This window comes from Chiloscyllium punctatum, chromosome 21 (genome assembly GCF_047496795.1).
Source record: "Chiloscyllium punctatum isolate Juve2018m chromosome 21, sChiPun1.3, whole genome shotgun sequence".
Classification (NCBI taxonomy): Eukaryota; Metazoa; Chordata; class Chondrichthyes; order Orectolobiformes; family Hemiscylliidae; genus Chiloscyllium; species Chiloscyllium punctatum.
The window spans coordinates 10,695,944-10,713,353 of NC_092759.1; the positions used below are offsets into that span (position 1 = coordinate 10,695,944).

The 17,410-nt window shown below is 50.7% G+C and overlaps 1 protein-coding gene across 1 annotated transcript in view; it reads right to left on the bottom strand.

Annotated features, from left to right (window-relative positions):
- slc25a35 (solute carrier family 25 member 35) overlaps window positions 1–618 on the bottom strand; it is a 41,819-nt gene extending 41,201 nt beyond the window's left edge. Inside the window, exon 1 of the mRNA XM_072591540.1 lies at window positions 147–618. Within this exon, the coding sequence (XP_072447641.1) occupies window positions 147–521 (375 nt within the window). The 5' untranslated portion in view covers window positions 522–618. The remainder of the gene's footprint in view (window positions 1–146) is intronic.
- Window positions 619–17,410: the final 16,792 nt, after the last annotated feature.

Here is a 17,410-nt window from a genome sequence, read left to right on the forward strand (position 1 = left end):
TGTGTGGAGGTGGGGGGTGTGTGGGGGGGTGGGGGGTGGGTGTGGGGGGTGGGGGGTGGGTGTGGGGGGGGGGGGGGGGCTGTAACAATGGAAGGAGGACATGGCCAGGCACCTCCTTGCCCACCCTTCAGCACCACCAGACTCACCAGGTAGATGGGACTGCACAGGAACGCCCCGGTCACTCCAGCTAGTGCCCCTGCCAGGGTGCACCTCGTCCCGCTGACTCTGCCGTCCTCGGTGGAGGTGTAGCCGGCGTCCTCCATCACCGAGTAGGTGCCCAGGCGGATGCCATTCATGAGGAACTGGTAGATGAGGGCGGGCAGGAGCCCCCTCTGCAGCGCTGCCCAGCCGTCCGCTCTGCAGATGGTGGCGGCGGCGTGGAAGACGTTGCGGTAGAGCCGCGGGTACGAGCCCCGGGGCCGCAGCTCGCCCTGCAGCTGCATCCGCGTCTTCACCACCTCCAGGGGGTTGGTCAACACACAGGCTCCGCAGGCGGCCACTCCGGCCATCAGGAACTCCATCCCCCTACCGCCGGCCTCTGCTGGGGGGGGGGGGCATGGGGCTTCGGGGACCCGGCTGGATGCTCCTGGGGGGGGGGGGGTACAGCTCTCTCCCCCACACACACACCCACACACACAGCCCCACACACACACCCACACACAGCCCCACACACACACACACACACACAGGGGGTAGGACGAGGGGGAGGGCGGGCGGTAGGACCCGGCCGCTGTCACTCAGCCCCAGGACCCGTTGCCATGGAGACCGTGTATCAATGTGTCAGCTGAGCTCCACTCACTCACTCTGGTCTCAGCGCTGCATTGATATAGCCGCCTGCCGCCGGCGCCGCCTCACCCCCGCGGCTGGACCACCCTCAGCAGGCCGTTCAGCCCATCTTAAAGGCCCCTCAGCCCCTCCACGGGAACAGCAAAGGCCCCTCAGCCCCTCCACGGGAACAGCAAAGGCCCCTCAGCCCCTCTGCGGGAACAGCAAAGGCCACTCAGCCCTTCTACAGGAACAGGAAAGGCCACTCAGCCCCTCTACAGGAACAGCAAAGGCCCCTCAGTCCCTCTACAGGAACAGCAAAGGCCACTCAGCCCTTCTACAGGAACAGCAAAGGCCACTCAGCCCTTCTACAGGAACAGCAGAGGCCACTCAGCCCTTCTACAGGAACAGCAAAGACCACTCAGCCCCTCTAGAGGAACAGCAAAGGCCACTCAGCCCTTCTACAGGAACAGCAAAGGCCACTCAGCCCCTCTACAGGAACAGCAAAGGCCCCTCAGCCCCTCTACAGGAACAACAAAGGCCACTCAGACCCTCTACAAGACCAGCAACGGCCACTCAGCCCCTCTACAGGAACAGCAAAGGCCCCTCAGTCCCTCTACAGGAACAGCAAAGGCCACTCAGCCCTTCTACAGGAACAGCAAAGGCCACTCAGCCCTTCTACAGGAACAGGAAAGGCCCCTCAGCCCCTCTACAGGAACAGGAAAGGCCACTCAGCCCTTCTACAGGAACAGGAAAGGCCACTCAGCCCCTCTCCAGGAACAACAAAGACCCCTCAGTCCCTCTACAGGAACAGGAAAGGCCACTCAGCCCCTCTACAGGAACAGCAACGGCCACTCAGCCCCTCTCCAGGAACAACAAAGACCACTCAGCCCCTCTACAGGAACAGCAAAGGCCACTCAGCCCCTCTACAGGAACTGCAAAGGCCACTCAGCCCTTCTACAGGAACAGCAAAGGCCACTCAGCCCTTCTACAGGAACAGGAAAGGCCCCTCAGCCCCTCTACAGGAACAGGAAAGGCCACTCAGCCCTTCTACAGGAACAGGAAAGGCCACTCAGCCCCTCTCCAGGAACAACAAAGACCCCTCAGTCCCTCTACAGGAACAGGAAAGGCCACTCAGCCCCTCTACAGGAACAGCAACGGCCACTCAGCCCCTCTCCAGGAACAGCAAAGGCCACTCAGCCCTTCTACAGGAACAGCAGAGGCCACTCAGCCCTTCTACAGGAACAGCAAAGACCACTCAGCCCCTCTACAGGAACAGCAAAGGCCACTCAGCCCTTCTACAGGAACTGCAAAGGCCACTCAGCCCCTCTACAGGAACAGCAAAGGCCACTCAGCCCCTCTACAGGAACAACAAAGGCCACTCAGACCCTCTACAAGACCAGCAACGGCCACTCAGCCCCTCTACAGGAACAGCAAAGGCCACTCAGCCCCTCTACAGGAACTGCAAAGGCCACTCAGCCCCTCTACAGGAACAGCAAAGGCCACTCAGCCCTTCTACAGGAACAGCAAAGGCCACTCAGCCCTTCTACAGGAACAGCAGAGGCCACTCAGCCCTTCTACAGGAACAGCAAAGACCACTCAGCCCCTCTAGAGGAACAGCAAAGGCCACTCAGCCCTTCTACAGGAACAGCAAAGGCCACTCAGCCCCTCTACAGGAACAGCAAAGGCCCCTCAGCCCCTCTACAGGAACAACAAAGGCCACTCAGACCCTCTACAAGACCAGCAACGGCCACTCAGCCCCTCTACAGGAACAGCAAAGGCCCCTCAGTCCCTCTACAGGAACAGCAAAGGCCACTCAGCCCTTCTACAGGAACAGCAAAGGCCACTCAGCCCTTCTACAGGAACAGGAAAGGCCCCTCAGCCCCTCTACAGGAACAGGAAAAGCCACTCAGCCCTTCTACAGGAACAGGAAAGGCCACTCAGCCCCTCTCCAGGAACAACAAAGACCCCTCAGTCCCTCTACAGGAACAGGAAAGGCCACTCAGCCCCTCTACAGGAACAGCAACGGCCACTCAGCCCCTCTCCAGGAACAACAAAGACCACTCAGCCCCTCTACAGGAACAGCAAAGGCCACTCAGCCCCTCTACAGGAACTGCAAAGGCCACTCAGCCCTTCTACAGGAACAGCAAAGGCCACTCAGCCCTTCTACAGGAACAGGAAAGGCCACTCAGCCCCTCTACAGGAACAGCAATGGCCACTCAGCCCCTCTCCAGGAACAACAAAGACCACTCAGCCCCTCTACAGGAATAGCAAAGGCCACTCAGCCCCTCTACAGGAACTGCAAAGGCCACTCAGCCCCTCTACAGGAACAGCAAAGGCCACTCAGCCCTTCTACAGGAACAGCAAAGGCCACTCAGCCCTTCTACAGGAACAGCAGAGGCCACTCAGCCCTTCTACAGGAACAGCAAAGACCACTCAGCCCCTCTACAGGAACAGCAAAGACCCCTCAGACCCTCTACGGGAACAGCAAAGGCCACTCAGCCCCTCTTTATGTGAACAACAACAGGCCATTCAGTCCCCTTTATTCAGAGCAGCTTGGCCATTTCAAAGTCACATATTGGCCCAGACTGTGGAAGGGCGGCAGATTTTCTTCCCTCAAGGTCATGATGGGTTTTGACAACAATTGATCATGGTTGTCATGGTTTCGGTCGCTGAAGCTGACTTTTATATATCAGCTGCCAATGATGGGATTTGAATCCCTGTCCTTAGAACCTCACCTTCCACCCCACCAAACCTCCATATACATCACATTATCCTCCTGCATTTCCGCCACCTATTTACAGACCCCACCACCAGAGAAATATTTCCCTCTCACCCCTATCTGCATTTCGGAGAGACCATTCCCTCCGCGATGCTCTTGTCAGGTTCACGCCACCCCCCCACCCCACTAACCCATCTCCCCATCCCTCTTGGCACCTTCCCCTGCTATCGCAGGAATCGCAAAACCTGTGCCCACACCTCCTCCCTCACCTCTATCCAAGGCCCTAAAGGAGCCTTCCACATCCATCAAAGTTTCACCTGCACATCCACTAATATCATTTATTGTATCCGTTGCTCCCGATGCGGTCTCCTCTACATTGGGGAGACTGGGCGCCTCCTAGCAGAGCGCTTTAGGGAACATCTCTGGGACACCCGCACCAATCAACCAAACCGCCCCGTGGCCCAACATTTCAACTCCCCCTCCCACTCTGCCGAGGACATGGAGGTCCTGGGCCTCCTTCACCGCCGCTCCCTCACCACCAGACACCTGGAGGAAGAACGCCTCATCTTCCGCCTCGGAACACTTCAACCCCAGGGCATCAATGTGGACTTCAACAGTTTCCTCACTTCCCCTTTCCCCCCACCTCACCCCAACTCCAACCTTCCAACTTGGCACTGCCCACATGACCAGTCCTACCTGCCAATCTTCCTTCCCCACCTATCCGCTCACTCTCCTCTCTGACCTATCACCTTTCCCCCCCACCTCCATCCACCCATTGCACTCTCAGCTCCCTTCTCCCCAGCCCCACTCTCCCTCTCATTTATCTCTCCACCCCCTTCGGCTCAGAGCCTCATTCCTGATGAAGGGCTCTTGCCTGAAACGTCGATTCTCCTGCTCCTCAGATGCTGCCTGACCTGCTGTGCTTTTCCAGCACCGCCCTTTCGACTCTTTAGAACACTAGCCTAGGCCACTAGGGTTACTAGTCTGATGCATTCACACAGTGAGTCCCTGGAGCCGCACTATAGGACGGATGTGAAGGTGTCAGAGAGGGCTCTTGCAAAGGTTCAGGAGAACGGTTCCAGGGATAAGGAGCTGCAGAGAGGAGGATAGATTGGAGAAGCTAGCTGCAATTTTCTCGGGGGTGAGGAGCTCGAGAGGGGACTTGATCGAGGGGTTCAACATCAGGATGGGTCTGGACAGAATCGAGAGGAAGGCACTGCTCCCGTTCTGGGGAGGATCGAAAGTTGTGTGAAACTTGAAAGGGTTCAGAAAAGATTTACAAGGATTTTATGGGTGGCAGGGTGGTTAGCACTGCTGCCTCACAGCGCCAGGGTCCCAGGTTCAATTCCCACCTCAGGCGACTGACTGTGTGGAGTTTGCACGTTCTCCCTGTTTCTGTGTGGGCTTCCTCCCACAGTCCAAAGATGTGCAGGCCAGGGTGGATTGGCTGTGCTAAATTGTCCCATAGTGCTCAGGGATGTGTAGGTTAGGGTGGATTGGCCACGCTAAATTACCCCTAGTGTTAGGTGAAGGGGTAAGTGTAGGGGAATGGGTCTGGGTGGGTTGTTTTTGGAGGGTCAGTGTGGACTTCTTGGGCCGAAGGGCCTGTTTCCATACTGTAAGTAATCTAATCTAATCATGTTGCCGGGGTTGGAGGGTTTGAGCTACAGGGAGAGGTTGAACAGGCTGGGGCTGTTTCCAGCACTTGGCCCGTCCCCTTGGATGATATTTGAAGTGCCCATCCTTTAAAGGTCACCAACGCCCTGTGTAACAGAAACATAACATCCTTTGTGGGTGGCACGGTGGCTCAGTGGTTAGCACTTGCTGCCTCACGGTCCCAGGTTCGATTCCCGCCTCAGGCGACTGACTGTGTGGAGTTTGCACGTTCTCCCCCGTGTCTGCGTGGGTTTCCTCCGGGTGCTCCGGTTTCCTCCCACAGTCCAAAGATGTGCAGGTCAGGGTGGATTGGCCATGGGAAATTGTCCCGTAGTGTTAGGTACATTAATCAGAGGGAAATGGGTCTGGGTGGGGTCACTCTTCAGAGGGTCGGTGTGGACTCGTTGGGCCGAAGGGCCTGATTCCACACTGGAAGTAATCTAATCACCTTTGTGTTCAATTCCTCTCGTAATAAAAGTTTTAAAGATTATGAGGCATCAACTAATTTCCAAGGCAGTGCACTCCAGAAACCCCTACCTGCCACACTCTGGCTGAAAAAGATTTTCCACAAATCCCCTCTCAACTTTCACTTTACAATTATATCCCCTTGTTCCTGAGCCTTTGACGAAGAGGGGCAGTTGCTTTCTATCCACCCTGTCTATGTCCCTGAAAATGTTGTCACAAAGCTAGTCCCTTTTTTTTCCTAGAAGCTGTTCCTTGGCTCAAGGTCTTGATTTTTTTTTTCCCAGAGGGACAACGGGCTCCAATCTGTCTGGTTTGGTACAGAGATGAAAAGGATTTTGAGAGGCCCTTTGTTGATATGTGAACAGACGAGAGTTCAGGCCACAGTGGTCATGTTTTAGAAGCGACCTGTATAAAGAGAGGGGAGTGGTCAGCTCTCTCGCTGAGTTTAGATCGGAGTGGTGCTGGAAAAACACAGCAGCTCAGGCAGCATCCGAGGGGCAGGAAAATCGCCTGAACCTGAATACAGGGCCATCCATCTCAGTCAGGTCGGAATAAATCCTGTCAGGAAGTCAGGCGAAACATCTTCACCCAGAGAGCGGGGAAGAATGCGGAAAGTCACTCCCACACGGATGGCTCGAGGGAGGGGATTGGTCATAACACTTTGAAGAGAGAACATTTTTTGCAAAGGGTGTCAGAAATCTGAAATTAAAGCAGTAAATAATGGAAACATTCCACAGGTCAGGCAGTATCTGGGACAAAAGAAACAGGAAATAACATTTAAGAGCTGTCATTGAGATAAATGAGAATGGTATTACATGTGAAGGGAGTGGGAAAGGAAACAAAGACAATGTTTGTAATAAGGTGGAGGAGAGGAGAGATTAAATGACAGGAGAGTTGGTGGGGCAGAGGGCGCGGCTACACTCTGGGTAAGGTAACAGATGAGTTACATGGAAGGAGGGTGAATGACAGGTTGATGAAGCAACTCCTATGTCTGACACGTTATTGCTCCTCCACCTTGAGAGATTAACTGAGAAGCTTTTATCACTCACAGTAGCCAGAGGAATCGACCGAGGCTGACAGTCAGGAGAGGTGGGAGTGTTAGATCTTGGCTGGGGATTGATACCAGATCGTCCCAGATCTTTCTCACGTGGAGTGAGACAGAATTTGATCCCACCACCATTCCAACCCCTAAAACCTCTCAGTCTCCTTTCTCTGTCTCTCTCTGTTTCTGTTTCTCTCTCTCTTTCTCACACACCTCTCACCCACAGTCATACAGTACAGAAGGAGCCCTTCTACCCATTGAGACTACACTCTCACACCTCTCTGTCTGTCTGTCTGTCTGTCTCTCTCCCAGTGTCTCTCACACCTCTCTGCCTGTCTGTCTGTCTGTCTCTCTCCCAGTGTCTCTCACACCTCTCTGCCTGTCTGTCTGTCTGTCTCTCTCCCAGTGTCTCTCACACCTCTCTGTCTGTCTGTCTGTCTGTCTGTCTGTCTCTCTCCCAGTGTCTCTCACACCTCTCTGCCTGTCTGTCTGTCTGTCTCTCTCCCAGTGTCTCTCACACCTCTCTGTCAGTCTGTCTCTCTCCCAGTGTCTCTCACACCTCTCTGTCTGTCTGTCTGTCTGTCTCTCTCCCAGTGTCTCTCACACCTCGCTGTCTGTCTGTCTGTCTGTCTGTCTGTCTGTCTTTCTCTCCCAGTGTCTCTCACACCTCTCTGTCTGTCTGTCTGTCTCTCTCCCAGTGTCTCTCACACCTCTCTGTCTGTCTGTCTGTCTCTCTCCCAGTGCCTCTCACACCTCTCTGTCTGTCTGTCTGTCTGTCTCTCTCCCAGTGTCTCTCACACCTCTCTGTCTGTCTGTCTGTCTCTCTCCCTGTGTCTCTCACACCTCTCTGTCTGTCTGTCTGTCTATCTCCCAGTGCCTCTCACACTTCTCTGTCTGTCTGTCTTTCTCTCCCAGTGTCTCTCACACCTCGCTGTCTGTCTGTGTGTCTGTCTGTCTCTCTCCCAGTGTCTCTCTAACCTCTCTGTCTGTCTGTCTGTCTGTCTCTCTCCCAGTGTCTCTCACACCTCTCTGTCTGTCTGTCTGTCTGTCTGTCTCTCCCAGTGTTTCTCACACCTCTCTGTCTGTCTGTCTCTCTCCCAGTGTCTTTCACACCTCTCTGTCTGTCTGTCTGTCTCTCTCCCAGTGTCTATCAAACCTCTCTGTCTGTCTGTCTTTCTCTCCCAGTGTCTCTCACATCTGTGTTCGTCTGTCTGTCTCTCTCCCAGTGTCTCTCACACCTCTCTGTCTGTCTGTCTCTCTCCCAGTGTCTTTCACACCTCTCTGTCTGTCTGTCTGTCTCTCTCCCAGTGTCTCTCACACCTCTCTGTCTGTCTGTCTGTCTCTCTCCCAGTGTCTTTCACACCTCTCTGTCTGTCTGTCTGTCTCTCTCTCCCAGTGTCTCTCACACCTCTCTGTCTGTCTGTCTGTCTCTCTCTCCCAGTGTCTCTCACACCTCTCTGTCCGTCTGTCTGTCTCGCTCCCAGTATCTCTCACACCTCTCTGTCTGTCTCGCTCCCAGTATCTCTCACACCTCTGTGTCTGTCTGTCTGTCTCTCTCTCCCAGTATCTCTCACACCTCTCTGTCCGTCTGTCTGTCTCGCTCCCAGTATCTCTCACACCTCTGTGTCTGTCTGTCTGTCTTTGTCTCCCAGTATCTCTCACACCTCTCTGTCTGTCTGTCTGTCTTTGTCTCCCAGTGTCTCTCACACCTCTCTGTCTGTCTGTCTGTCTCTCTCCCTGTGTCTCTCACACCTCTCTGTCTGTCTGTCTGTCTCTCTCCCTGTGTCTCTCACACCTCTCTGTCTGTCTGTCTGTCTCTCTCCCTGTGTCTCTCACACCTCTCTGTCTGTCTGTCTGTCTCTCTCCCAGTATCTCTCACACCTCTCTGTCTGTCTGTCTGTCTTTGTCTCCCAGTGTCTCTCACACCTCTCTGTCTGTCTGTCTCTCTCTCTCTCCCAGTGTCTCTCACACCTCTCTGTCTGTCTGTCTGTCTCTCTCCCTGTGTCTCTCACACCTCTCTGTCTGTCTGTCTGTCTCTCTCCCTGTGTCTCTCACACCTCTCTGTCTGTCTGTCTGTCTCTCTCCCAGTATATCTCACAACTCTCTGTCTTCCTCCCTATCGCTGCCTCTAACACAGACACACACACACACACACACACACACACACACGTCTCTGGGTCCTCTCTCACACTTCTCTTTCTCTCTCTGTCTCTCTTTCGTTTTCTCTCTCCCTGTCCCTTTCACACACACACACATCTCTCTCTGGCTCTCTCTCTCTCTCTCTCTCACTGTTTTTTTTCTCTGTGACTGTCTTTCTGTCTTTGGTTTTCTCCCTGTTTCTCTCTCTCTCTCTCCCTCACACACACACACACACACACACACATCTCTCTTTCTCTGTGTCTTTGTCTCTCTGTCTTTCTCTCACTCTCCCCGTCTCTCTCTCACACACACATCTCTCTGGTTTCGCCTCTCTTTCTCCTCTCTGTCTATCTCTCTGTCTGTGGAGGGAAAGAGTGGCTCTGTTAGTTAAGGATTATATGTGCACAGTTCAGAGGGATGACCGAAATTCTGGAAACCAGGATATTGAAACAGTCTGGGGAGAGATGATGAATGATAAAAGCGAGAGGTCACTTGTGAGAACTGTGCACAGGCCCCATAACAGTGACACAATGATAGGACAGGATATCGAGAAGAAATAAAGGGGGCTTTTCAAAATGGTACCATGATTATAATAGGGGATTTTAACTCTGCTTTCTCCCCACAAATACTGCCCAACCTGCTGAGTTTCTGAGCAATTTCTGGTTTTGTACTTGGTCAATGAGATAGGATAAATTACTGACCAAGTCGGGAAAGCTACCCCTGGGTAGCAGTAACCACAATTGCTTTACTGGGCTCATGGTAAGATTCTTGGTAGTGTGGATGAGCAGAGAGATCTCGGTGTCCATGCACATAGATCCCTGAAAGTTGCCACCCAGGTTGATAGGGCTGTTAAAAAGGCATTCAGTGTGTTAGCTTTTATTGGGAGAGGGATTGAGTTTCGGAGCCACGAGGTCATGCTGCAGCTGTACAAAACGCTGGTGCGGCCACACTTGGAGTATTGCGTACAGTTCTGGTCACCGCATTATCGGAAGGATGTGGAAGCTATGGAAAGGGTTCAGAGGAGATTTACCTCCAGGTATGGAGGGAAGGTCTTACGAGGAAAGGCTGAGGGACTTGAGGCTGTTTCTGTTAGAGAGAAGGGGGTTGAGAGGCGACTTAATAGAGACATATAAGATAATCAGAGGGTTAGATAGGGTGGAGAGGGAGAGCCTTTTTCGTCGGATAGTGATGGCTAGGATGAGGGGACATAGCTTTAAATTGAGGGGTGATAGATATAGGACAGATGTCAGAGGTAGGTTCTTTACTCAGAGAGTAGTAAGGGCGTGGAACACACTGCCTGCAACAGTAGTGGACTCACCAATTTTGAGGGCATTTAAATGTTTGTTAGATAAACATATGGATGATAACAGAATAGTGTCGGTTAGATGGGCTTCACAGGTCGGCACAACATCGAGGGCCGAAGGGCCTGTACTGCGCTGGAATGTTCTGTGTTCTACATACAGTTTCAAAGGAGAGAAATGTGGGTCTGTTTTGAATTATAAGGACATGCAAAAAGAACTAGTCAAAGTGAAGTGGAAATTTAGGTTCAAGGATCGGCCAGCGTTTCTGTGATTATTCCAGAAAGTTAAAACATAGCGTCAATCTGAAAGAGAAGTTGTTTAATTGTGCTGAGATGGGTGGCAGCTCAGAAGAATAGACAGAATATTTAAAGAAAGGAAAGAATTACCAAAAGATTCATAAGGAGGTGGAAAACTATAGAGCAAGGGAAAATTAGCCAAAAATGTGAAAATACAAAAACATTCTTCAGATATTTAAAAAGAAAAATATGTTAACAAAGTAAGTCTTGGTCCTGGAGAAGATAGTTTGGAGAATCATTAAGGAGAATACCGGTGAATTGAAGATATTTGCTGTTGTTCTGCACCAGAGAGGATACTAGTAACATCTCAGAAATTGCTGTGAATTGAAAGGGAGGGAGAAGCTCAAATAATTATAGTTACCAGGCAAGTAAGACCACGTAAATTGTTGGAATTGTAAGTTATAGAGTCATAGGGTAATACAGCTTGTAAACAGACCCTTCCGTTCAACCAGACTATCATAGAATCCCAACATTGTGCAAACAGGCCATTCAGCAGAATAAGTCTGAACAGACCCTCTGAAGAGTATCTCACACAGACCCACCCCCCGAACCGATTACTTTACATTTTCCCTGACTAATGCAGCTAACCATACATCCCTGAACACTATGGGGAAATGTAGCATGGCCAATCCACCCTAACCTACACATCCCCGAACACTATGGGGTAATTTAGCACGGCCAATCCACCCTAACCTACACATCCCTGAACACTATGGGATAATTTAGCATGGCCAATCCACCCTAACCTACACATCCCTGAACACTATGGGGTAATTTAGCACGGCCAATCCACCCTAACCTACACATCCCTGAACACTATGGGGTAATTTAGCATGGCCAATCCACCCTAACCTACACATCCCTGAACACTATGGGGTAATTTAGCATGGCCAATCCACCCTAACCTACACATCCTGAACACTATGGGGTAATTTAGCACGGCCAATCCACCCTAACCTACACATCCCTGAACACTATGGGGTAATTTAGCACGGCCAATCCACCCTAACCTACACATCCCTGAACACTATGGGGTAATTTAGCACGGCCAATCCACCCTAACCTACACATCCCTGAACACTATGGGGTAATTTAGCATGGCCAATCCACCCTAACCCACACATCCCAGAATTCTATGGGGCAATTTAGCACGGCCAATCCACCCTAACCTACACATCCCTGAACACTATGGGGTAATTTAACATGGCCAGTCCACACGAACCTACACATCCCTGAACACTATGGGACAATTTAGCACGGCCATTCCACCCTAACCCACACATCCCTGAACACTATGGGGTAATTTAGCATGGCCAATACACCCTTCCCCACACATCCCTGAACACTATGGGGTAATTTAGCATGGCCAATCCACCCTAAACTACACATCGCTGAACACTATGGGGTAATTTAGCATGGCCAATCCACCCTAACCTACACATCCCTGAACACTATGGGGTAATTTAGCATAGCCAATCCACCCTAACGCACACATCCCTGAACACTATGGGTAATTTAGCATGGCCAATCCACCCTAACCGACACATCCCTGAACACTATGGGACAATTTAGCACGGCCAATCCACCCATCCTACACACCCTTGAACACTATGGGGTAATTTAGCACGGCCAATCCACCCTAACCTACACATCCCTGAACACTATGGGGTAATTTAGCACGGCCAATCCACCCTAACCTACACATCCCTGAACGCTATGGGGTAATTTAGCATGGCCAATCCACCTTAACCCACACATCCCTGAACACTATGGGGTAATTTAGCACGGCCAATCCACCCTAACCTACACATCCCTGAACACTATGGGGTAATTTAGCATGGCCAATCCACGCTAACCCACACATCCCTGAACACTATGGGGTAATTTAGCATGGCCAATCCACCCTAACCCACACATCCCAGAATTCTATGGGGCAATTTAGCACGGCCAATCCACCCTAACCTACACATCCCTGAACACTATGGGGTAATTTAGCATGGCCAATCCACCCTAACCTACACATCCCTGAACACTATGGGGTAATTTAACATGGCCAGTCCACACGAACCTACACATCCCTGAACACTATGGGACAATTTAGCACGGCCATTCCACCATAACCCACACATCCCTGAACACTATGGGGTAATTTAGCATGGCCAATACACCCTTCCCCACACATCCCTGAACACTATGGGGTAATTTAGCATGGCCAATCCACCCTAACCTACACATCGCTGAACACTATGGGGTAATTTAGCATGGCCAATCCACCCTAACCTACACATCCCTGAACACTATGGGGTAATTTAGCATAGCCAATCCACCCTAACGCACACATCCCTGAACACTATGGGTAATTTAGCATGGCCAATCCACCCTAACCGACACATCCCTGAACACTATGGGACAATTTAGCACGGCCAATCCACCCATCCTACACACCCTTGAACACTATGGGGTAATTTAGCACGGCCAATCCACCCTAACCTACACATCCCTGAACACTATGGGGTAATTTAGCACGGCCAATCCACCCTAACCTACACATCCCTGAACGCTATGGGGTAATTTAGCATGGCCAATCCACCTTAACCCACACATCCCTGAACACTATGGGGTAATTTAGCACGGCCAATCCACCCTAACCTACACATCCCTGAACACTATGGGGTAATTTAGCATGGCCAATCCACGCTAACCCACACATCCCTGAACACTATGGGGTAATTTAGCATGGCCAATCCACCCTAACCCACACATCCCAGAATTCTATGGGGCAATTTAGCACGGCCAATCCACCCTAACCTACACATCCCTGAACACTATGGGGTAATTTAGCATGGCCAATCCACCCTAACCTACACATCCCTGAACACTATGGGGTAATTTAACATGGCCAGTCCACACGAACCTACACATCCCTGAACACTATGGGACAATTTAGCACGGCCATTCCACCATAACCCACACATCCCTGAACACTATGGGGTAATTTAGCATGGCCAATACACCCTTCCCCACACATCCCTGAACACTATGGGGTAATTTAGCATGGCCAATCCACCCTAACCTACACATCGCTGAACACTATGGGGTAATTTAGCATGGCCAATCCACCCTAACCTACACATCCCTGAACACTATGGGGTAATTTAGCATAGCCAATCCACCCTAACGCACACATCCCTGAACACTATGGGTAATTTAGCATGGCCAATCCACCCTAACCGACACATCCCTGAACACTATGGGACAATTTAGCACGGCCAATCCACCCATCCTACACACCCTTGAACACTATGGGGTAATTTAGCACGGGCAATCCACCCTAACCTACACATCCCTGAACACTATGGGTAATTTAGCACGGCCAATCCACCCTAACCTACACATCCCTGAACGCTATGGGGTAATTTAGCATGGCCAATCCACCCTAACCTACACATCCCTGAACACTATGGGGTAATTTAGCACCGCCAATCCACCCTAACCTACACATCCCTGAACGCTATGGGGTAATTTAGCATGGCCAATCCACCCTAACCTATACATCCCTGAACACTATGGGGTAATTTAGCACGGCCAATCCACCCTAACCTACACATCCCTGAGCCCTATGGGTCATTTCCCATGGCCCACCCACCCTGACCTGTACATGTTTGAACTGTGGGCCATCTTCCTAAACTAAACTAGTTCCACCTGCCCGCGCTCGGTCCATCCTCCTTCAAACATTTCGTATTCACGTACTTATCGAAACGTCTTCTAAACATTGTCACTAGGTGCATCAATCCCAGCTCCAGAGCCCGGAAAGCCCAGCAGGCTGAGGAAAGCCCACCTCCCAGACCCCCATCCTCCCCATATTGTCCACTGGGTTCCTTGAGAGAGTGCCCTGAGCTGCCGCATCACTGCCTGGTTTGGGACCTTCACCGTCTCGGATCGTGAGACCCTACAACGGATCGTGTGGACAGCTGAGAGGATCATCGGGGTCTCTCTCCCTGTCCGTGACAGACACTTAGACCACACGCTGCGTCCGAAAGGCTAAGAGCATTGTGGAAGACCCCAGACACGCCCCTCACTCAAACTCTTCTCCCAGCTGAGCATTTGGTCTCCCTCAGCCAGACTGTGCAATAGTTTCATCCCCCCCCCCAGGCCATCAGGCTCCTTCACACGGTATGTTTGGACTCTTGGTAAAAACAATGACTGCAGATGCTGAAAACCAAATACTGGATTCGTGGTGCTGGAAGAGCACAGCAGTTCAGGCAGCATCCAACGAGCAGCGAAATCGACGTTTCGGGCAAAAGCCCTTCATCCTGATGAAGGGCTTTTGCCCGAAACGTCGATTTCGCTGCTCGTTGGATGCTGCCTGAACTGCTGTGCTCTTCCAGCACCACTAATCCAATGTTTGGACTCTTGCCGATCTGAAATTCTTCCGTATTGCTGCTCGCAAAATGTCTATCATTCATCATTCTTCTGTTACACTGTAACTTGAGTGTTTTGCACTTCTTATGCACTTTATGCTGTGTACGATTGTGTAAGTTTGTGCCGTCCATGTCGCACCTTTGCTCCCGGAGGACCACTGTCTTGTTTTTACTGTATATGATAGAAATAACAAATAAAAGCAACTCTGCTCTACTCCACACATGAATCATTCTCTGTGTAAAACAAATGCCCTGAATTTTTTTAATCTTTATCTTCTCTGGTTTCCTCCCACAGTCCAAAGGTGTGCAGGTTAGGGTGAATTGGCCATGGGAAATTGCCACATAGTGTTCAGGGATGTGTAGGTTAGGGTGGATTGGCCGTGCTAAATTACCCCATAGTGTTCAGGGATGTGTAGGTTAGGGTGGATTGGCCGTGCTAAATTACCCCATAGTGTTCAGGGATGTGTAGGTTAGGGTGGATTGGCCGTGCTAAATTACCCCATAGTGTTCAGGGATGTGTAGGTTAGGGTGGATTGGCCGTGCTAAATTACCCCATAGTGTTCAGGGATGTGTAGGTTAGGATGCATTGGCCGTGCTAAATTACCCCATAGTGTTCAGGGATGTGTGGGTTAGGGTGGATTGGCCAGGCTAAATTGCCCGTAGTTTTAGGTGCATTAGTCAGGGGTGAATGTAGGGGAATGGGTCTGCGTGGGTTGCTCTTCGGAGGGTCGGTGTGGTTCCGCTGGGACGAAGGTCCTGTTTCTGCACTGTATGGAATCTAATTTAATCACCCTAAAAATGTACCCCCTTGTCTTGAAATCCCCCACCCTAGGGAAAAGACACCTGCCAAACAAGAAACGCTGGAAAATCTCAGCAGGTCTGGCAGCATCTGTAAGGAGGGAAAAGAGCTGACCTTTTGAGTCTAACTGACCCTTTGGGCTTTGTCAGAGGATGAGTTAGACTCAAAACGTCAGCTCTTTTCTCTCCTTACAGATGCTGCCAGACCTGCTGAGATTTTCCAGCGTTTTCTCTTTTGGTTTCAGATTCCAGCGTCTGCAGTAATTTGCTTTTATTTAAAAGAAACCAGCCAGTCACTTTATCCATACCCTTCATGATTTTATAAACTTCTGTAACGTCACCCCTCAACCCCCTACGCTCCAGAGAAAAAAGTTCCAGCCTATCCAGCTCTTCCTTGTAATTCAAACACTTCATTCCTGGCAACGTCCTGGCAAAATCTCTTCTGAGTGCACTCCAGCTTAATAATATCCTTCCTACAACAGGGAGGCCAGAACTGGACACAATAATCCAGTCACAACATGATGTCCCAACTCCCATTCTCAAAGGACTGAGCATTGAATGTAAGTGGGTAAATGCCTTCTTAACTACCGTATTTATATGTGATACAAACTTCAAAGAATTATGTACCTGAACCCCTCGGTCTTTCTGTTCTACAACAGCACCCAAGGCCCTGTTATTAATTGTATACGTTCTGCCCTTGTTTGTTTTACGAAAACGCAATCCCTCACATTTATCCAAATTAAACTCCATCTGCCACTCCTCAGCCCATTGACCCAATTGATCAATTTCTCTTTCTTACTGTGCACTATGCCATCAGTTTTGGTGACACAGTCATTGTCATAGAGATGTACAGCACGGAAACAGACCCTTCGGTCCAACCCGTCCATGCCGACCCGATATCCCGACCCAATCTAGTCCCACCTGCCAGCACCCGGCCCATATCCCTCCAAACCCTTCCTATTCATATACCCATCCAAAAGCCTCTTCAATGTTGCAATTGTATCTGCAAACGTACTAACCGGGCCTTTTATATTCACATCTAAATGGTTTACATAAATGACAAACAAAAGTGGACCTCGCCCCGATTTCTGCTGGTCAACAGGCCCCAGCCTAAAAACCAGCCCTCCGCCACCAGCACCCTCTGTCGACTGCTGATCAGCCAATTTCGTACCCAATTGGCGAGCTCACCCTGAATCGCATGCGATCCAACTTAATTTAGTTCACTGGGTGGAACCTTGTCAAAGGCTTTACTGACGTTGGCAACTCCCCAGATGGCAATGGATTTCATCCTTGGGTCATAAAAGAAGGAGCCAGAGAGACAGTTAATGTGTTGGCTTTCTATTTTCCGAAACTCATTAGATTCAGAGAAGATTTCTTTGCCTTGAAAACCAGCCCAATGTAACTTGTCTAGTCAAGAATGGAGAGAGGCGGAAAATGGGAAATTACAGGCCAGTTAGCTCAACATCTGTAATAGGGAAAATATTTGAAGCAATTATTAAAGGCATAATAACGGAGCATTTGGATAAATCCAGGATAACCAGAAAGACCCAACAAGGTTTCAGCAAAGGGAAATGATCTTTTTCTGATTTATTGGAAGTCGTTGCAGAAGGAACTTGTGCTGGAGAGAAAGAGGAACCAGGGAACACTTAGGTTGGCCAGGAAGCATTTGAAAAGGTGCCACAAACTGTGACAAATCAAAGCTCACAGAGCAGGGGGGTGGGGGGGTGGGGAGGGTAACATTTGGTTTGATTTATTTGTTGTTACAAAATACAGTGAGGAGTGTTGAATGGCGTCGCCAGTCTCCA